The 21,285-nt window shown below is 47.2% G+C and overlaps 1 protein-coding gene across 3 annotated transcripts; it reads right to left on the reverse strand.

Moving 5' to 3' along the window:
- UBAP1L (ubiquitin associated protein 1 like) lies at nucleotides 1–20,188 on the reverse strand. Of its 3 annotated transcripts, none has more exons than XM_021100075.2 (6): nucleotides 20,052–20,188; nucleotides 12,416–12,586; nucleotides 9,523–10,137; nucleotides 7,172–7,378; nucleotides 1,892–1,993; nucleotides 1–961 (listed from the first exon to the last, which is right to left on the reverse strand). In XM_021100075.2, the coding sequence occupies exons 2-6, from the start codon at nucleotides 12,533–12,535 to the stop codon at nucleotides 827–829; spliced, it is 1,179 nt and encodes a 392-aa protein (XP_020955734.1). In that variant the 5' UTR covers nucleotides 12,536–12,586; nucleotides 20,052–20,188; the 3' UTR covers nucleotides 1–826. The 3 variants fall into 3 exon arrangements, with proteins under 3 accessions (XP_020955734.1, XP_084834377.1, XP_020955729.1); XM_084978251.1 differs by having other exon boundaries at nucleotides 12,416–12,708; nucleotides 20,052–20,120; XM_021100070.2 differs by lacking the exon at nucleotides 20,052–20,188 and having other exon boundaries at nucleotides 12,416–13,703.
- Between the last annotated feature and the right edge of the window lie 1,097 nt (nucleotides 20,189–21,285).

A 21,285-nucleotide genomic window follows, 5' to 3' on the forward strand; every position in this document is an offset into this window, starting at 1 on the left:
TATTTGTTTTAATTTTTTTTAATTCTAAGTTACTAACATTCACAGTTTAAATAATTAAATACAGGTCATTTTACAAGACTTATGAAAAATACAGTTCCTCACCTATGCACCCTCATCTGGCCCTCCCCGCAAGGAATCACTTTCAACCTCTTTAGCTGATTCTTTTGATACTGAAGGAAACAGAATGTCACCCCAAATACAATTCTCTGGCGCAACAACTATTTGAACTGCAGGCAATTAAGAAGCAGCAAATGCAAGAAAATTTCTCCCTATGCTTCCCCTTGTTTCTGCTCAAAGGCCAGATATAAATTCTCCTTTTCTGGAGATAGAGTCTTGTCAGCCCAGAAATACACCAAGGAAACCTGCAAACAGGCCTTCCTCCCTTAGTTCCCACCCTAAAATTTACCTTCCCACAATTCACCATCCTTGGAAGCCTAAAACTGTGTTCCTTTGTCCTGTCATTTCTCTACAGATTTATTGTTCTTTGTTGAAGATGCTGTATAAGCCAGAGTTCTAAACTGCTCCTTTGAGTTACTTTTCACTCAAGTGTCGGTGGCATGCGTGCTGCATGCGCTAATAAACTTTCATTTTTCTCTTGTTAATCTGTCTTTTTGCTAAAGAGCCCTAGTTGAAATCTTAAGATGGATAAAGTTGTGCCTCCCCTACAGTATTAACTCCCACTCTTGGCATTATTTGCATTTTTATAATGAGCATGCTTTGCTGTGTTACTCTTGTAGGGTCTTCATAACACACATAGCCAGGATGGATTGCCAGGTCTGGCATGGAACCGGGACCGGAATGCAGGGCACTGCAGGGTGCCCCAGAGTCACTGGGCACAGGCCACCAGCTCTTCCAGAGCTTGCTCACGGCGGTTGCCATGGACCAGCAACACCTCTTTGATCCGGTCCTTGTGGAAGCCCATGTCGCTGAACTGCTCTGAGAGGCGCAGGAACTCCCCTGCCTGAGGAAGAAGAGCAGAGAGGACACTAGGGAGTCTGTGAGGCTGGGCCTCCGTTCTGGGGAGCCCCCTCCCAGGTGCCCACTGTACATATTCCCAGAAAGCTATGGCCCCACAGGCTGGGTGAGACTGATCCTGGTGGCACCTGAGGTTTTCTGGGCCTCAGTGACATGAGGTGATGTGGGTTCAACCCTCCCTTCCTGTACCAAGGCAAGTGGCCTCGGCCTGGCCTCTGGCTCTCTCTGTCCTAGGCTTACTTCCCCACTCCAGCTCACTCCTGACTCCCTGTGCTCAGACACTGTGCTGGGGCAGGAAAAGGAAGGCTTCGTACTGGTGCCCAGAGGACGCACAGCCCAAGGCCTCACGCAGTACAGTCTCTGCTCTGCCCACCTTCCTCCCCCAGCCCCCCGGTGCCTGAAACTTTCCTGCTTCTCCTCTTCCTCCTCAGCATCTCTCTCACCCATTCCTCCCTCCCTTGGCTTCTGCGAAGACTTTGCTGCCTGGGCCAGCTGCCAACTGTGGACAGGGCACGTTCACAGGGCACTCAGAAGGCCCTCCTGGGACCACAGCTGTGTGCATGCTGGGTTTCCAGATACACGGCAAACTCCCCGAGCAGAGAAGTCAAGCCTCTTTGTGCTACCTGTCTGGGTGTCTGACAAAGGCAGGCAATCAATATTTATTGTGCTGATTGAGTTAAATACCACTAAAGGCCTGCCTCCTGTTTCCTCCCACCCTTCCCCCTTCCCCATAGCTCCTCTCGCCTCTCCGTGTCTCACCTCCCTGGGCTGTCTCCTTCTCCCCAGAGCTGAGCAAGCAGGCTGTCTCCTGTGCCCCCCAGGCCAGCTCTGGCATGGGTCTGGCCCTGCACAGAAGGCCGGTGTGTGCACCCCTTCCCCTCTCCTCCCCGGGGCCCTGGCAGGTGGTCCTGCTGACCTGGCTCTCAGAGAACTGGAACATCTCCATGGCCTCCTCCACCAGGCCCTCTTCGTAGCCTTGTCGCAGCAGCCGGTCACAGGCACTAAGGTAGCTGAGAAACTGGGCCAGAAAGGGGCACAGAGAGAAGGATGGTGAGAGGTGTGGCAGGATGGCAGATGGGGTGGAGGAGGTACCCAAGGGCTTGATTAGGGCCTGAGCTCGGGGCAGGCTGTCTGGACAACCCTCCTCTCACAACATGAGCCCACAGAGGAGGGTCACAGGCCTCCTCTGGGGACAGGTGGACAGCAAAGCCTCACCAACTGTCCCAAGCTGGGGGCTGGAATTCAGGAAGCGGCCTGTCAGGGTGGGCTAAGGGGTTCCCAGAACCTAAGAGGGGAATGGGCCATACCTCTGACATAGGTGTCTACCCACCACCCACCCAGCCTGCTCACCCTCCCTCGTGGGCACCCGCCTGTGTGAAGGTGCACCCCCACCCTCCCCCAGACACATAACATCTTTGCCATCCAGGACTCCATGCTCCTGACTCTGCCATAGTCCTGCATCGGTGCTGGAAAGGGGATGGGACAGGAGAACCCACTGGGTGGAAAACCGGATCCAGCCACTCCCGGCTTAGTCATCAGGGCTGCTTTTGCCCTCAGGATAAAGTACTGCCTCCCAACCAGGGCTCAAAAGCCTATTGCCCTCTGTCAGCAGCCCCAGCTGCTCCCTCAGCGGCCCAGACCTCTGCATGTCGGGCTCCCTCCTCCCCAAGGCCAGCCTCAGCCCTCCTCCCAGGGAACCTCTCTGCCTCATGCCAAATGCTGGATGCTGGATGCTATCCCTTTTGCGCCTACAGCACCATGTGCCCATGCTTCTTCCCCTCACAGACAGCTTTGTAACTGCTCTACTGACTTTCTCATCTTTATCAACTTTTTTTTTTTTTTTGTATTTTTAGGGCTGCACCCGCGGCATATGGAAGTTCCCAGGCTAGGGGTCAAACTGGAGGTGCAGCTGCCAGCCTATGCCACAGCCACAGCACCGAGGGATCTGAGCCATGACTGCGACCTAGACCACAGCGCACAGTACAATGCCAGATCCTTTTTTTTTTTTTTTTTTTTTTGTCTTTTTGCCTTTTCTAGGGCCGCTCCTGCGGCATATAGAGGTTCCCAGGCTAGGGGTTGAATCAGAGCTGTAGCCGCAGGCCTACGCCACAGCCACAGCAACAGAGGATCTAAGCCGCGTCTGCAACCTACACCACAGCTCATGGCAATCCTGGATCTTTAACCCACTGAGCAAGGCCAGGGATGGAACCCACAACCTCATGGTTCCTAGTCGGATTCGTTAACCACTGAGCCACGACAGGAACTCCAAAAATGCCAGATCCTTAACCCAATGACTGAGGCCAGTATCCTCATGGATACTAGGCAGGTTTGTTACCACTGAGCCACAATGGGAACTCCTTTACCGACTTTTTGTACTGCGAGGAAAGAGCTGTGTCATTCTTGCTCACCACTGTGTCCCTAGCACCCAGCATGGCAGGCAGAAGGAGCTCAGTAAACGTAGACTGTGTTTAGAAAATGAATTAAGAACCACCTTCCAGGAGCTCAGAGCTCAGTAGGGAGATAAACCAGATACGGGACAACATGAGTGCCAGGCAAATCAGAGCAGGATTTATAGAGAGTCAGGGCCAAATGAAGGCTCCAGACGATTAGAATTATGGGTGTAAGCGGAGAAGAAACAGGTCAAGTTTCTGCAGACCTTTAGAACTGGGCAGAAAACCAGGATCATACGGACTAATGGTTTTCAAATTGCTTTAGCTTCTGAACTGTCCAAGCACCAGGGGGCTTCAGCAATAAGAGGGTAAAAATGAAGCTGCTCTGGGAGAACTAGGGGGCATGAGGTGGAGGGAATCCCTGAGTCCAGGTCCCACCCCAGGGACCTTGTACTGTGTATATTTTAAAAACCACCTAGCCCAGCCCTCCTTGCATAGGTGAGGAAACTGAGGTCCAGGCAGGGCAGATGCCCAGGGTCGCAGGACTAGGACCCAGATCACCTGACCTCTGGGCCAGTGCCTTGTCCAATCAGAGGAGCCAGCTGCCAGCGGGGCTCTGAGCTGGCTTGACAGTAGACAGGGTTTCCCAAGGTGAACACCCGGGCGGGGCAGATGAGGAATGCTCCCTTCACCTCCTGGTTTGTCCATAGCAAAGGTTCTCTCTCAGTCTTGGTACTGACTGCAGCTCCCTGGGAGCTTCAAAACTACTGGTGCCTCAGAATCCCCACTCAGAAACTGCTGCTGCTCACCTCCAGAGGCCCTGATGTGACTGGTCAGGGGGCAGCCTGGGCACAGGGATGTTTATAGCTCTCCAGGTGATTCTTGGGTGCAGTCAAGGTTGAGAATCTCTGGCTCAGTCCATGCCAGCAGATCCACACCAGGCTGCATATCAGAACCATCCACAGATCTTTTAAAATGACAGACCCCTGGGCTCAATCTAGATCCACTGATGGGGACCCTGCAGAGTAGGTCCTGAGAATCTGCATGTGTAAGGATCTGCTGCTTGGTCAGTTGCCAGGCCTACCTCAGGCCTTAGGGTAGGTGAGGATGTCACCTTCAGACCCCAGGTTGTCACTGATTTTAAACACACATTCCCCCTCCATTCTGAGAATGGGGAAAGTGAGGCTCAAAGGGGGTCTGATGCACCCAGAGTCCCATGGAAAGACTGGGCCTGGCCTGTGGACCCTCACACATGTCACTCACACCTGTCCTGCAGGCAGTCAGAGGGCACATTGATCCCTGTAAAAGGAAGGAAGGAATGATGGACAAAGCTCATCTTCTGGATCTCTTCCTCTCTCCCTGGTTCATCCTCCAAGAGACCTGTCTCCACTACCTGATGCGCACCCCCCCACCCCAGAACATCTCTGACCAAAAAGGATTTCCCATAGTGCTTATCTTTCAAAGGGAGATCTGATCCCAAAGGAGATACTCAGTTTAGTGGGACTTCACAGAACGGAGAGGAATGCTAACTTGGAAGGGGAGGCAATGGCCCTTCAGACCCCCTTAGCGCCTGGCTCCTGACGGCTCATTGGGGAGAAGTCCCACCACCCAGGTGGTCAGTCTATGTCTGGAAACACAACGTTCCTGATGCAGTGAGATTTTTCCAGTCTACCCACAGGAAGGCCAGTGCCCTGCACTGGCTCCAGCTAATCTTCAGGCCCCCACAGTGATGGCCTGACACCCCAGCCTTGTCACAGAGTCTGGAGGGATTGGGGAAGCATGTCAGATTTCCTGCCATGGGCCTGGCCCCTCACAGCCCTCCTGGGCAGCTTCTTGACCAGAGTCCTAGCTTTACAGCAGTAGCTGAAGGTTGAAGCAACTTTATATCTACTCTTAAATTTCAGATCAGGAAGTTCCCTTGTCGTGCAGGCCACAACTGGGGTACAGGTTCAATCCCTGGTCCGTGAATTTCCACATGCCACAGGTGCAGCCCCCCACAAAAAACTCTCAGATCAACCTAAGGTGCTGCTCTGGAAGGGTCTCACCAGAAAATGAGAGAAAAGCCCTGTGCTCAACCCTGGTGCTGTCATTGACTGGTTATACGAACCTCTCTGGCCTCAGTTTCCTCATCAGCAAAGTGGGGACAGTAAAAGCACCTTGTAGAACTGAGACCTACTGAATGTGTTCACATTGTGGGACTGGCACAAAGGTGCTCAATAAATGCTAGCACCACCCCCACCAAATCCCCCCACCATGTTAGCCATGCAGGGGGCACCATGTTGAAAGTTTTCTTCTAGGACAAGGAATGGACTGACAAACCCAGAGTAGAGTAGAAGTCCAAGTGGGTGGGAAAGGGGACCAGTGCACCTCCTCAACCTGCAGCAGCATATCCTGCTTTGGCTCCTGTTTGAGTCACTCTCCTTCTGTCACCCCCTCACTCAGGAGCAGGTAGCTCCAGACCTTCAAAGACTCAGCATATGACAGGTATCAGTGATTATGGACAGGGTGACCAAACCACCACCTCTGATGGTGACAGGGCAGAGACAGGACAGAAGAATAAGTTCCTGCTTCCCTGAGACCTTTCAATACCTGCAGCCCAGCTCTCCAACCACAAAGAGCATAGAAAATAATGCAAAAGGGCATGTGACATTCAGGTGGGGGAAGGGGCTCAGGCAATGGGATTCAATGTTGCCCCCTGATGCTGTTCACACTCCTTCCATGCCTCCCTTTTGCTATTGGGTCATAGAGAAAATTCTAAAATTCTCAGCCCACGAGTTTCCGTCATGGCTCAGAGGTTAGCAAACCCGACTAGCATCCATGAGGACGCAGGTTCCATCCCTGGCCTCGCTCAGTGGGTTAAGGATCCAGCGTTGCCCTGAGCTGTGGCATAGGTCCCAGACGAGGCTCAGATCCCATGTTGCTGTGTCTGTGGCATAGGCCAGCAGCTACAGCTCTGATTGGACCCCTAGCCTGGGAACCTCCATATGCCAAGGGTTGCAGCCCTAAAAAGACAAAAAGAACAACAAAAATTTCTCAGCCCAGTCTTCAAAGGACCCTTAATCTGCCTTCAATTCCCTTTCCTGTCTTATCTCCCACCAGTCTGCATCATACATTCAATGAGACCACTGGATCAAGGCCCCCCAAACCCTTCCTGCCTCCCTTTGCTCATACTGATCCTTCTACCTAGAATATCGTCCCTTCTCCTTTCTGCAAATTCAGATCTTCTTACTGCATCTAAATACCCAGGAAATGCCCACTAAGTACTGATGACTAGGTTGATGGATGGGTAGATGGAAGGAGAGAGAGGTGGATATGGGTACGGATAAATGGTTCATTGAGGGAAGTGGTTAGAGCTGTGCCATCCAGTATGGTAGCCAGCAGCTACATGTGGCTATTTATATTTCAGCTGTCACACTAGCCACATTTCAAATAAACACATATGGCTAATCGCTACTATATTAGACAGTGCAGGTATAAAACATCTCTCCTATACAGAAAGTACGACTGGGCAGCTCTGGAGAGATTCTTGGCTGCTCAAAGCTCCAGCCCTTTGTATTTGGGGCAGAGACTGGAACAGAAGTAGAATACTAAGACTCCCCAAGAAACCATGGGGATTCCTGATAAACTCTTAGGGAGATGGGAGCATTAGGGTCTAGAAATTTGCTCACCCCCCCTCCCCAATAATTAATTCCAGGCTGAAATTCTGCCCCTAGAGAAAAAAGCAGCATTTTAAGTTGAAGATAATAACAATATGGCCATTCACCCGCTGTAGCTCCACAGCCCCCCAACTCTGGGTCCCCACTCACCTGGCTCAGGCTCTGCCGCCCTGTCTTCTGCAGAGCCACGATGGCCCTGTGCAGGGGATACCCAAGGGCCACCACTGGCCCAATGAGGTCTTGCTCCTCCTGGCTCAGGGCAGACAGCAGGTCAGCAGAATCAGGGTGCAATCTGTGGGCAGCGAGAGGCTGGGGCACCTGCCCAGGAGGTGGCAGGCAGATGTATGGATTGAGGGACTGAAACAGACAAGGGGCACGTGTCACTTACCACTGGAGGTGACACCCAGCTGGGCAGGACATTTTTAAAGGTATCTTTATGCACCACCTTCTCTATAGAGTGTAGGGGCTGATATTGTGATGAGCATGGAATCCTGCAGACCTGGGTTAAAATCCCAGCTCTCCACTGTCTATTCGGTTCCTCGTGTATAAAACAAAGGCTATCATATCAAATACCTCACAGGGTTGTTACAAGGCTTACATAAGACAAGGTGAGAAAAGCAATTAGCAAAGGGCCTGCTAGACAGAAACTGCCAATAGATAATAATATTTATTGCTTAGAACAACCCTGCAGGAGAAAATCTCTAGGCCCATCCTATTTTACAGATGTTGAAATCAAGGTTCAGAGAAATTAATGACCTGGTGAGCAACCTATTTTGGGGACCTGAACCCTACTCAGAATCGGATCCAGGATTCCTTATCCTACGCCTTAATGGGAAGGGAAGCAGGGTAATCTTCCCAGCCAGACCCTCCTTCTTGAGTTTGACTGGGCTAGGGCTTGGCTGGGCATGGAACAGGGTAGGAACTGGGTAAAGCTGTGGTACTAGGGAAACCCACATAGGCCCTGGACTAAGGAGGATGGCTTGAAGGCATGCAGTTGATTTGGCTGGCATCACTCCTAACCATCTACCATGAAGAAGCATCCATCTGCTAATCGTGAACACACTGCCCTGTGCCCTCCTCCCTGAGGAGAGCCTAGCTGCCACCCTGACTCCTGGAACACAGTGTGGGTGACCTGTTCTCATCTTCTCAGGGGTTTCTCTGCCATGACCTCACCCTAGGATCCGCCCTCTACCCCCAGAGTGACAACAATGCAAATCTTAGGATCTGAGTCTACTTCTGTGACCTTGAAAAAGATTCTCAGCTGCTCTCTGCCTCCGTTTCCTCCTCTACAGAACATCTGCCTCATGTGCCCCATCCCCCTCCCCAGTCCCCTACAGGGTTGCTGCTAGAGTTAAATTTAACCGGGACCAGGAGATGATCCTGGCATCAGCATCATCTGTGATGCTGTTCACAGAGCCTCTTCTCTGTTTGCTCTAAAGAAATGTGTGCGAGTTGCTGCCCATTTTACAGGTAGAGAAGGGATGGCTCAGAGCAGTTCAGTGACTTGCCTCAGCTCATACACCAGTGAGGGGAAAAGCCAGACCTTGAGTCTAGCTTTTGAGCTTAATTTCACCTTGGCCTTATTCTGTTGCATTTCCTGGCCTAACTGTGGAGCTGCTGGGAGGCATAAAGCTGTGCCCAAATGCCACCTCCTGCTATTAATCCTGACCTATCCCATCTGTTCCAGATCCAGGCTTTGTGGAGTTTGATACTCACACAATTTGGAGTTCTTAAAGAAAACACAATTATGGATATAAAATTAGGTGCAAGACCTTGGAAGAAACAAAGGGAGGTGCCTGAGGCTTACGCTTTATTGGTTTCATCGTATGTTCATACCTGCTGCCAGTTCTTTTGAGGGCATACCCTCTGTCCTTAAAGCCTTCCCAGCCTGCAGCAGCCTTCACCTCTCTCTCAATACCTGATTCCTCTCACTATACAGTGCTGCCTTGTCTCACACTTCCTTGCCCAAATCTCCATGCCCTATGCTTTTGGCCTTGCCTCTTTCAACCCAGTTTCTTGCAGGAAGTAGCCGTACAGTGAATATTCCTTGACTGAGTCTCCAGCTTGCCCATCCTACAGCAAGCCTTGCCTCATGGGAAGCCCAAACTTGAGCCACATTCAGATTCAACAACATTCACTGAGCACCCCCTATGGGCCAAGTGTGCTGCTAGGTGCTCTGGAAACAAAAATGAATTGAGATCCGATCTCTGCTCTAAAAGAACTCATATTCCATTGGAAGAGATGGACAGATACGGGGTAATTACAACTACCGTGACATGCGCCCTAATAAAAGCAAAGAAAGTACAGTGAGAAACAGAGGGAATGGGGCCTCTGAGCCGGGAATAGTCTATGCATGGACAGCAGGGTACCTGAACAGGTGAGAGCAGGCAGGGAGGAGGAGGAAACCGGAGAGGAGGGGACCCAGACTGTGGGCAGGTGGGCGGGGCGGGGGGGGGGTTGCTGCTGAGCTTTGGCCTTGGCCAAGGGGACAAGTTCCTTACCGCGACCGTGGGCTTGTGGCTCCGCACTGGGGGCCTGGCACCGGCCGTGGCGGGCCGCGGGGGCAAGGCCGGACTGCTGGGAAGCGAAGGCGCGGGGTCCGTGGGAGGTGTGGAGGCGCTGGACAGTGAAGGCGCCGGGCTCACAGGCGGCGCTGGGCTCGGGCAGAGACTCAGAGCTCGGTGGCCGATGCGGTGCAGGAAGTCGCGGGGGCGGGCGGCCAGCCTGCCCTCGGAGAGCCGCCTCTGGGCCGCCGCCAGCTCAGACCTCACGCCGCTCAGCATGTCCAAGGAGCAGCGGTGTTGACCCAGGCTGGGGCTCTCCGGGGAGCTGGGCTGGGGGCTGCAGGCATCTAGTTCTTCCTCCTTGGCAGAGGAAGCTTCTTCCTCGTCCTGGTTCTCCTCTTCCTCCTCCTCCTCCTCAGGCCGCTCCTGTGGTTCCGCCTCAGGACCTTTTGCCGCAGCAGGTGGGGGCTCCAGCCCCTGTTCGGGGCTGACCAGCAAGAGCCAGGCAGGCGGGGCTGAAGCTGCCCCTGGGGCATCACACTGGATGGGGCAGGGTCCTCGGACCACAGCCTCCACCCAGAAGAGCGTCCTCCTCTCCAGGCTGAAGTCATGCTTTGAAGAAAAGGCAATGTGAGGCTCCCCCAGGTAAACCGGGGTACCTGTTCAGCCAGAGACTCACTGGGCCTGGATAGCTTCTGATTCTAAACCCCAAGCATCCATTGCAGCCCACCCTCACTCTTGGTTTTAGCTAGCACTGGGGTCTATGGACATCAATACATAAAGGACAAGGAACAGATTAATAGAATGAAATGTAGTGAAATAACTCAAGTCCCTTTGTCATTCAGTATGTTATTGAACAACAGCAGCTAAAAAAATTTCTCCAACAAAACTTCTTAACAAAAGAAGCTGTCACTTGAGCCCAGCACCCAGCAGGTGCTGGATAAATGGTAGCTAGTTTTTTCCCTTTAGGCTACTATAGATTGTCTGACAATCTAACCACCATCTATAACATTGTTGCTATGGGAAAATGTGTTCCAAGTTCCAAACACTGGGAATACAGCCCGGTGAACTCAGAAACCTGACTAGGAGAGGCTGTAAATCATACTCGGAGTCTCATGCTGCTCTGTTTGGTACTTTGGCAAGCAGCAAAAGAAACAGAGGCTCAGAAGGGGAAAGAGGCTAAGGGAAAACAGATGCCCACCCTGAGGGTAGGAGGCAGACCCAAGGGCAGCAGCACTGGGGCTAGGACAATAGACAGACCTGGCAGAAGAGTGCCCATTTCTGCTTCTAGGAGAAGTAACCTTCAGAAAAGCCCCTTCCCAGCTGGGCTTGAGCTCAGCAAAGAGGGAAAAGCTCAGTAAAGCAAGCTCCTCTTCCCTTCAGCACAGACCCTGCTGCCAGAGTGAGGGCCCTCAGCACAGGCTGCCTGGGGAGAGCAAGAGCTCCTGCCCCTCGGAGCATGGGCTCTGGGCTTTACGAGGTTTATTTCAGTTCCTAAAACCTGGGTCCTAAGGAGCTGAAGTGCAACCCCAGGATCTGCAGATGAGTCTCCTGCTCCTATGTCCCTAGGCCACTCAAGCTCCTCTAGCTGACCCCACCCCGCCCAGCACCCGCCCCCCGCCCCAGGCCTCTCCTTCCTGTGGACCTATGCTCTCTGCACCTCACTTCCTACAGCTCTTTATTTTTCCTCAAACATTGCTTGTCCAGTGCCTCTCTGGTTCCAGACCTTCTCTTGGCTCTCATGAAGTGATCTGGACTCAGGACCTGGGTTTTGGTCTTGCCAGTGTCACTAACTTTGAACAAATCATTTCTCTTCTCTGAGCCTCAGGTCCCTCATGTGTGAAGTAAGTGAGGTCCTGAACTAGATCCTTAAGCTTTTCTACAAAGTACCCTGCAGACAGTGCTGAATGAGCCCACAAGAGTCCCAGGACTCGGTCCCTAGAGACCTAACACCAGCTCCACTGTTCTTTGCAATCTAATTCTTTCATACTAAAAAATTCACGTGAATTTTGCTTTCTACCCAATGATACATCTGTGTTATAATATAAACACAATAGAGTTTCCCCTAAATCTCCAACCTGAATCTCTTGAAAGTTAAATAATCATGTTTATCCTGAGGGTAGGAGGTACCACACATATACTGGGTGCATACGGTGTGTGAGCCATGGGGCATGGAGGGCTTTAAGGGTGCCCCTAGAGTGGACATGCTTTGCATCTGTGGAATAGTGATTCGGTCTGATGTGTCCCTGTAACTCTCAGCATGTTAAAGGAGGATTCTGGAGATACTATCTTAGCCCAAAAGAGAGATTCTAATGGTGGAATTTTAGACATGGCAGCAAGCTGATAGGGAAGATAGGAATTAGAGGATCCTTGCAATTACTCTCAGTCACTTCATATAGGCAACATTCCAGTTATTATTTTTTTTTTAATCTTTTTTAGGACTGCACCCACAGCATATGGAGGTTCCCAGGCTAGGGGTCATATCAGAGCTGTAGCCACTTGCCTACACCACAGCCACAACAACACAGGGTCTGAGCTGTGTCTGTGACCTATGCCACAGCTCACAGCAATGCTATATCCTTTAACCCAATGAGCAAGGCCAGGGATGGAACCCACATTCTCATGGATACTAGTCAGGTTCTTAGCCCACTGAGCCACAATAGGAACTCCCATTCCAGCTATTCTAAACTTAAAATAAGACCCACTAAATAATCCCCATCCGCAGGCCTTCTTCATGAAATATCTTTTCCTTTTGGGTTATTTCCAAACTTCCTAGACTATGCCAGAACAGTACTGGCTGCCATCTAAAATCAAGGAACATGGCTTCATGAGACTCAGCATCTGACCCACAGACCCAGGGATGAGGAGATAGACAGAGAGATACACTTACCATGGAACCCAGAAGAAGCTCCCTACAGGCTGGGACACTGAGCTCTGGCCCAGGAAGCGGCTCTGTATGGATCACAAAGCCTTTGGGCACCTTGAAGGGGACACCATCCAGGGCACTCATTCTGTCAGAGGAGTGTGGAGACGGCTGAGCAAGGTTGGGGCAGGCCTCCTGCTGGCAGGGAGAAGACGTATCTGTGAGGACCAGGCTCAGACCTCAGGTGGCTTACTGCTCTCCTCTGAGGTGATTTAGCCGAGCCCCACACAGCCGAGAAGGAAAAAGTGAAGTGGCCCAAGCTGCATAAGGGAGGAAATGAATAAAAACAAGAGCATTCACACTGAGAAGAATTGACTATTTCATGTCTAAGTCTTTCTCTCCAGACCACTGTTTCCCAAAACATGGTCTAACAATTCTTGTTCTAAAGCATTTCATCAAGAGTTTTCACCCAGGAGTTCCCGTCGTGGCTCAGTGGTTAACGAATCTGACTAGGAACCATGAGGTTGCAGGTTCGATCCCTGGCCTTGCTCAGTGGGTTGACGATCCGGTGTTGCTGTGAGCTGTGGTGTAGGTTGCAGACGTAACTCGGATCCTGTGTTGCTGTGGCTCTGGCGTAGGCCGGTGGCTACAGCTCCAATTTGACCCCTAGCCTGGGAACCTCCATATGCCACGGGACCGGCCCTAAAAATGGCAAAAAGACCAAAAAAAAAAAAAAAAAATTTTTTTTCACCCAAACCGTTAAGGAAGGAATATCAAATTATACAAACTCTTCCAAAAAAGAAAAGAAGGAATACTTCCTAAATTGTTTTGATTTCAGCATCACCTTAATACCAAACCTGACAAGAAAATCTTAGGCAGGTATCTCATGAACATAAATGTAAAAAAATCTGGAGGTCCTATCGTGGCGCAGTGGAAACGAATCTGACTGGGAACCATGAGGTTGCGTGTTCAATCCTTGAACTCGCTCAGTGGGTTAAGGATCCAGCTTTGTTGAAGACGCAGCTCGGATCTGGCATTGCTGTGGCTGTGGTGAAGGCCGGCAGCTGTAGCTCTGGTTAGACCCCTAGCCTGGGAACCTCCATATGCTGTGGGTGTGACCCTAAAAAACAAACAAAAAAAAAAGAATAAGTATAAAAAATCTTATCAAAAAATTATGGGTAGAAAATACACCACTGCCAAGTTGAGTTTATTTCAGGAATGAGAGATTGGCTTAACATTCTAAAATTAATCAGTGGGGATAAAGATAAATACCAGTATAATAAAAATGAAAAATTATAATTATCTATCCTCATAGATGCAGAAAAAGCACTTGAAAAAAATCAATATCCATTCATGATTTTAAGAAACAGTATTTGCCAAGAGGGAGGGGGAAGGGAGTAGGATGGACTGGCAGTTTGGGGTAGTAGATGCAAATGATTACATTTAGAATGGATAACAATGATGTCCTACTGTGTAGGGGGAACTATAGCCAGTCTCTTGATGGAAGATAATATAAGAAAGGGAAAGTATATATATGTACAGCAGAAACTGGCACAACATTGTAAATCAACTATACTTTCTTTTTTTTTTTTTTTTTTTTTTTGTCTTTTTTGCCATTTCTTGGGCCACTCCTGCGGCATATGGAGGTTCCCAGGCTAGGGGTCGAATCGGAGCTGTAGCCACCGGCCTACGCCAGAGCCACAGCAACGCGGGATCCGAGCCGCGTCTGCAACCTACACCACAGCTCACGGCAACGCCGGATCCTTAACCCACTGAGCAAGGGCAGGGACCGAACCTGCAACCTCATGGTTCCTAGTCGGATTCGTTAACCACTGCGCCACGACGGGAACTCCTACTTTCATTTTTTAAAAAATTGCTATAAAATGCAAAAAGTAAAAAAGAAATGATAAACAATCCCTTTTAAGCAACTTTAGAATAGAAGGGAGTTTCCTTAACCCAACAAAGAATATCTCTAAAACTTTTACAGCAAACATCCCAAATAATGGTGAAATACTAAAATATATCCCCTAAGATTGGAAATGAGAAAAAGATGTCCTCATCATCTCTTCTGTTCAATACTGTACTAGAGGTATTAGCCTGTGCAAAAAGAGATGGAAAAAAATAAAAGTACAAGGACTGGAAAGAAACAAAACTACCATTATTTGTAGCTGACATAATTATATGGACAAAATCCAAAAGAATCTATGAATAAAACTCTTAGAATTAGTAAGTTAATTTAACAAGGTCATTGGATTTAAGGTCAATATACAAAAATCAATATACACCAAAAAATCAGTATACACAAAAAATAAACCATATAAATGTTATCTTTTAAAATTTCACAAGAGGAGTTCCCATCATGGCGCAGTGGTTAATGAATCTGACTGGGAACCATGAGGTTTCGGGTTCGATCCTTGGCCTTGCTCAGTGGGTTAAGGATCCGGCGTTGCCGTGAGCTGTGGTATAGGTCACAGATGCGGCTCAGATCTGGCGTTGCTGTGGCTCTGGCATAGGCTGGCAGCTACAGCTCCAATTGGACCCCTAGCCTGGGAACCTCCATATGCCGCGGGAAGCGGCCCTAGAAAAAGTCAAAAAGACAAAAAAATAAATAAAATAAAATAAAATTTCACAAGAGATTAAATTTTTATTTTATTTTTTATGGCTGCACCCACAGCATATGGAAGTTCCCAGGCCATGGGATTGGATCCAAGCTGCATCTGAGACCTATACACGGCTGTGGCAATGCTGGATCCTTTAACCCAATGCATCAGGCCAGGGATTGAACCTGCACCTCCACAGTGACCTGAGCCTCTGCAGTCAGATTCTTAACCCACTGCACCACAGCAGGAACCCCTAGAAATTCTAATTTTTGAAAGCATTTATATTAGCATTAACCACCTAAGACTCAATCTAACACAAGATGCGTAAGACCTCTACACCGAAAACTATAAAATATTAGGCTAAATGGAGAAATATACCATGTTCATGGCTTGTAAGACTCATTATTATAAATATATCATTTGTCCTTGAACTGACTTATGGAACCCACATATCAAAATTCCATCACACTTTTTGGAGCAAATTAGCAAACTAATTCTAAAATTTAAATGAAATGCAAAGGGCCAAGACAATAATGAAGAAGAAGCAACACAGTTGGAAGATTTATACTATCAGATCTCAAGACTTAAAGTACTAAGAATTAAGACAGTATGGTAATGACATGAGAGCTTACCAAGAGACAAATATAACAAAAAGAAAGTCCAGAAATAGCCACACATATATGGATCTTTGATTTATGACAAAATTGGCCCTGCAAAGCAGTTAGAAAATGAAAGACTTTTTAATAAATGGTTCTGGATTAATCGGATATTCACCTAGAAAAAAAATCTTGACCTCTACCTCATATTATAAAAAATAAATTATAGGTAGACTGTAGATCTATATGTGAAATGTAAAAAAAGCTTGAATAGAAAAGCCAAATGTTTCATACCCAAAAAAAGACTAACTATAAAGGAAATACTGATAAATTGGTTTAAATTAGACTAAAAAACTTTCATTCATCAAAACATATCATTAAGAGAGTGAAAACGCAGGAGTTGTCTTCTGGCACAGCCGGTTAAGGATTTGGAATTGTCATTGAAGCAGCCCGGGGTCACTACAAGTTCGATCCCTGACCCAGGAACTTCCATATGCTGCAGGAGTGGCCAAATAAATAAATAAATAAATAATTTTAAAAGAGTGAAAAAGCAAATCATAGAGGGGGAGAAGATATCTGTAGTACAGGCAACAAAGGACTCATATCCAATTTATACAAAGAAATTCTACAAATCAGTTAAGAAAAAGGCCCCCAAATAGGCAAGAGATTTTAACAGGCACTTCACAAAAGAGAATATCTGAAGAGCCAATAAACACTATAAGTTGCTTATCTTCATTAGCCATCAGGGATGTGCAGAAACAATGATAAACACACACACACACACACACACACACACACACACACAGAGTTAAGATAAAAAAGCCTGACAATATCAAGTGTTAGTGAAGATGTGGAGTATCTGGAACTCTCATACACTGTTGGGGATGGAGTTATTTAGTATTAGTCAATGATATTTACTAAAGCTGAATTCTAAGAATTAAAAATTCACACACGGCTTCTGAGCTGTTTGACTAAGATCAAGTGTAATGTCTCTTAGCCTAATAACATTCACAATAGCCAGAGACTTGATTTTTTTTATGTATTTCAGACCACATTAAATACTCTTGCCTTAAAAAGCAAAGCAAAATTCATTCGCACAGAATTCAATTTCATGACTGCCTATAATAATATACTTAAATCTAGACTCCTGATCACAATCTGGTATTTTGCAAATAATCGGAGCTTACCAGGGAGCCCACATTAGGGGTTACCTCTAGCTCAATATAATGTCATCCCTATCAGGATGGTGAAAAGCCCCTCTATTCGGGGTCACTGGGGTCATCCCCATGCCCACAGGAGAGCATCATGTGAAGAGGTAGAGTTGATAATCTGAGTGCAGAGAGATCAGATGAGGCCAGAGGGGCAAATCCTTTTAATTCCCTCATTTCTGCTGTCTGCTTATTCTCGTCAGTGTCACTGTATGTAAGACTCGAAAAGCTTTTCCACCCCATCTTGGGAGACAGTCTCCCAGCATACTGGGAGTAAGTCTTTATGCTACAAGATCAGACAGCTTCCAGTAATGATCAGTAAGTTATCTGCCCCATCAGCCTGTTCCTAAAGGGAGCCTTTGAGATAGAGGGAGTTGTAGGGGATACAGGAAAGCCAGGAAGTCTTGGCATTCTCAGATTTATTGTTCACATTTTCAACTTTCATTAAAATTGTTAGCAATGAGGACGAAAACCAGTTTTGTTGAGAGCCAAGGGTGAACTGCCTGTCCAATGAGCAAGTTATAGGGCCACCCTTGTGCTTCCTTCCCTGTGACCCGGCATCTGCATCCTAACAGATTTTCTCTGTTCAGCTCTACACTTGCTTCTAGGGTAACTGAAGAGTTTGAGGATTCTGGAAACACCTCTTAATAGCAGCAAGGGCTACAGTGTAAAAGACATGATGTAGTTAGAACATATTCTAAAACGACAGTCACCTTAGCTCAATACAAAGGTGCAGATCACTAAGTGAAGGTGTTCCTCGGAGGAAGGGGAGTATTCTAGTCTTTATGGGGCTTGGGGAAACATGGGAAAGATGGGAGTTGATCAGGACCCTGGAAGGTGGGGGAACAGCCTGTGAGCAGGGAAAATGTGGGGTGGAGAGGCTAACTCCAGGGAGAGAACAGCTTGAGCCAGGGAGCAGGGGCAGGGCAGAGTGAGGGGGAGACAAGCTGCTTCACTTAAGTAGATCCTTTGTGCTGAGAATCAGTCTGTAATAGGATTGAAGGGGCAGTTTGGGGTGGAGCTGGGGAGGGTACTGAACTATAGGCTGAGGGCTGACTCCATTCAGGAGGCAGTGGAGAAAGCCCTGAATGGGTCTGAAGGGGTGGGTGAGGGTGGGAAAGTGGGGATATTAAGAAAGCCAGTCTATGCATGCTTCAGCAAACTGCATAATCCAGAAACTTTCCAACAGCAGTTCGTGAGTTTGTGCCTATGTGGCTGCATCTGAACCTGGGGGCAAGGGGGTGGGTGGGTAGGGATTGTAATCATTGTTCTACCTGGAGCCCAGACAATGACATTAGCATTATTTTTTAAAGGTCTCCACTATACTCCCAAAATGACTTTGTCCTTGCCCATAGCTTCAATAATTGACTCACACATTTGATTTTCCAGGTTCCTTTGAAGGTCAAACTCACAAACACAACTGCCTACAAGGCTTCTCCTCCAGGATGTCCCAAGGCTGTATACCCAATATACCCAAAGAGAACTCAGAGGTTCCCCTCCCCTAAACTGCTCCTCCTCTTCCAGAATTCCTCCTCTCAAGGAATGCCTAAGGTGCACACAAGCTTGAGACTCATCCTTGACACACCTTCTTCTCCTTCACCACCACCCATCTCAAATCCCTGGCAGGTTTTCCCTCCTGAATCTCTGAATCATGCTACCTCCACTGCTGCCATGGTGTTCCAAGCCCCTACTATCTCTCACTTGGACACCTGGTGTCCATGCATCCTCTCATGCCTTATTATTATAATTCTAGTCCACACACTGGGATGAAAATGATCATTTGAAAACTAACCCATTCCCCTGTTTAAAAGCCTCCAACAGTTCCCACCTTCTCACAGAATAAAATCAAACCCCTGACAAGGGCTTCCAATGCCTTGCTGTGTCTGGCCCTACTCCCTCACTGTCTTACTCCAGCCATGCTGGTCTTCAATCGCCTTGGTTTCTTGGCCCAACAGAGGGCCTTTGCATACGCTAGTCCAGATACTTGCTGTGTTCCTCTTTGTCTCTTCCCACTAGTTAATGCTTCAGAGCTCTGCTAAAATATCAAAGTTTTCCTGACCCTCAGACTTGAATAGGTTCAATTAGTACAGTGACTTTAAGGATTTTTTTTTCTACTGTGACCCATAGAATGAAATACATTTGACTTTGTGACCTAGCATATACATACATAAACTAAATGGTAATTCATACCCTTACTATACATTTTATACTACAGCACACTCAGTTTGGGAAGCAAAGGGGGTCCTAATTATCTTATAGAACTCTTGCTCCTTTAAAGCACTCAGGACAATGATTGTTGGATTAATATCTATTTCCCGCAAAATCTGCATTAGAGAGTATTTGGAATTTTGCTCACCTTTACAGCCCTGTACTTAGGTAATTATTTGAGCCTCAACAGGCACTTAAAAGTTATTTGAAAAATGAAAAATATGTTTGTAACTAAGCTTGCTTTTTTTTTTTTTTTTTTTTTTTTTGGCTTTTTAGGGCTGTACCTGCAGCATATGGAAGTTCCCAGGCTAGGGGTCAAACTGGAGTTACAGCTGCCAGCCTACACCACAGTCACAGCAACATCAGATCTGAGCTGCATCTGCAACCTACACCACAGCTCACAGCAACGCTGGATCCTTAGCCAACTGAGCGAGCCCAGGCATTGAACCTGCAACCTCATGGTTCCTAATCAGATTCGTTTCCACTGTGCCACAGCGGGAACTCCACTAAGCACTGTTTCTTTATAGTGCTTATAACAATTATAACTGACTCTAACAATTTGTATAATCATTAAATTTCTCTACTCTAGCTCCAGGAGGGCAGGAATCCTGTTCGTTTGCTCATTTTTATGCCTCCAGCACTTAACACTGTACCTGGAAAATGTTAAGTATAAATCATTTCCCAAGAACAGTTAAAATCCTGGTAACCAGATTCTGGCAAGCCTGAGTTAATGAAGTTGTAGAGTGTCTACTGCTCTGCAGTTAATCCACTCTAACAGCAATTGCCTCAAAAATTTCAATCTTTGCCTCAGATACCATGAGAAACCCAGTTTATTCTCAAAGGCAAATGGAAACAAATTATGGATAGCCAGTTTAATCCTACTGGGAAGAGTTTATTTGTTATAAGCATTTTTTTAAGTTAAAAAATGCTTTTTAACACTTCATGTCATCTCTAGTCTCTAAAATATATCACAGCTAATGCTTCACAGCATTCACATTCCTTCTATATATTATACTTATTTGAATGGAACAAAACATACTTTGTAACTTACCTTGTAATTCCCAGGATAGCTCCTCTGCGGACAAAACTTGTAGAAGTGAATGGCTACAACAGATGGTATAATCCCAGCTAAGCTTCTTGATACATCCTTGCACAAAAGTCACGTGGACATAGGAACATCAATGGTTTTAGAGTGATTAAGTTTGTGGGCTGTAGCAAATTCTTTGAGGTCATAAACTCAGGCACTCTGGCTGAACTCTCTTAGTATTTAAAATACAACTAATCTTTTTCATTTTCCAATCTTCCCTGATTTCACCGAATTTCTTAAAAATAAATGCCTTTGTTAACGGTTTCTCATAAATCCAGGGTCTCCTCTACTAGGAAAAAGATACATTTCTTACATACAGGACACGATGGATCAACGCCTTTCTGGTTAGTCTTTGAAGGAGTTTATGTCTCTTCTTCATTCATTTATGTTCAATATTTAGAGAATATAGGTGTAGTTCTAGGTTAGGAAACGTGCAAGATAAACTTAGAAAAAAATACTTGAATTGATTAGGAAATCAGAGTGGAGTTAAAGAGGCTGCCACTAGCCAAAGGTGAGGCAATCAATAAACAAATTTAAAAAAATAAAAGAATTTAGAGTTCCCGAAGTGACTCAGCAGAAACAAATCCGACTATCATCTATGAGGACGCAGGTTCGATCCCTGGCCTTGCTCAGTGGGTTAAAGGATCCAGCGTTGCTGTGAGCTGTGGTGTAGGTTGCAGACGTGGCTCGGATCCTGTGTTGCTGTGGCTCTGGCGTAGGCCGGCGGCTACAGCTCCAATTTGACCCCTAGCCTGGGAACCTCCATATGCCAAGAGTGTGGCCCTAAAAAAAAATAATAAATAAAAATTTTTAAAAAATTAAAAGCACAATAACAATGGGTTGAAAAACAAATATGTTTAGATCTGAGTTCATAACAATACTTAAAAACAAAATTCACTAGTCACCTTTAGAGGATGGTACAAAACCAGATCATTATTTGGAAAATTAGTAAATAAAGAAAATTATGTAGTTTTTGCTTGTTTGTTTTGCCTTTTCTATACAAATTATACCATAGGGTAACCAAATAGTTGATGAGGGCATGTTTCTCCTTTTACTATTCCAGCTGCTAATTAAAGAATGGCATACCTAAACTATCACTCTTTTGTAAATCCAAATGAGTCTAGGTCTTGATTATCAATGGCTGCTAAGATCACAAAATGATACACATCAGGTCTATGAAATACTCTTGCCAGAAAGT

Source organism: Sus scrofa, chromosome 1 (assembly GCF_054392235.1).
Source record: "Sus scrofa isolate SSC_HxYL_T2T_F1_AM1 chromosome 1, Sscrofa_HxYL_maternal_Yorkshire_Landrace_v2.0, whole genome shotgun sequence".
NCBI classification, from domain to species: domain Eukaryota; kingdom Metazoa; phylum Chordata; class Mammalia; order Artiodactyla; family Suidae; genus Sus; species Sus scrofa.

Excerpts from the sequence above, each read along its gene's own strand:
- UBAP1L (XM_021100075.2), bottom strand. The coding sequence starts at position 12,535 with ATGAGTGCCCTGGATGGTGTCCCCTTCAAGGTGCCCAAAGGCTTTGTG. Across the intron at positions 1,994-7,171 it reads GGCGGCAGAGCCTGAGCCAG|TTTCTCAGCTACCTTAGTGC; the intron begins GTGAGTGGGGAC and ends TTTCTGGCCCAG. Across the intron at positions 962-1,891 it reads TCCAGTTCTCTGAGAGCCAG|GCAGGGGAGTTCCTGCGCCT; the intron begins GTCAGCAGGACC and ends CTTCTTCCTCAG.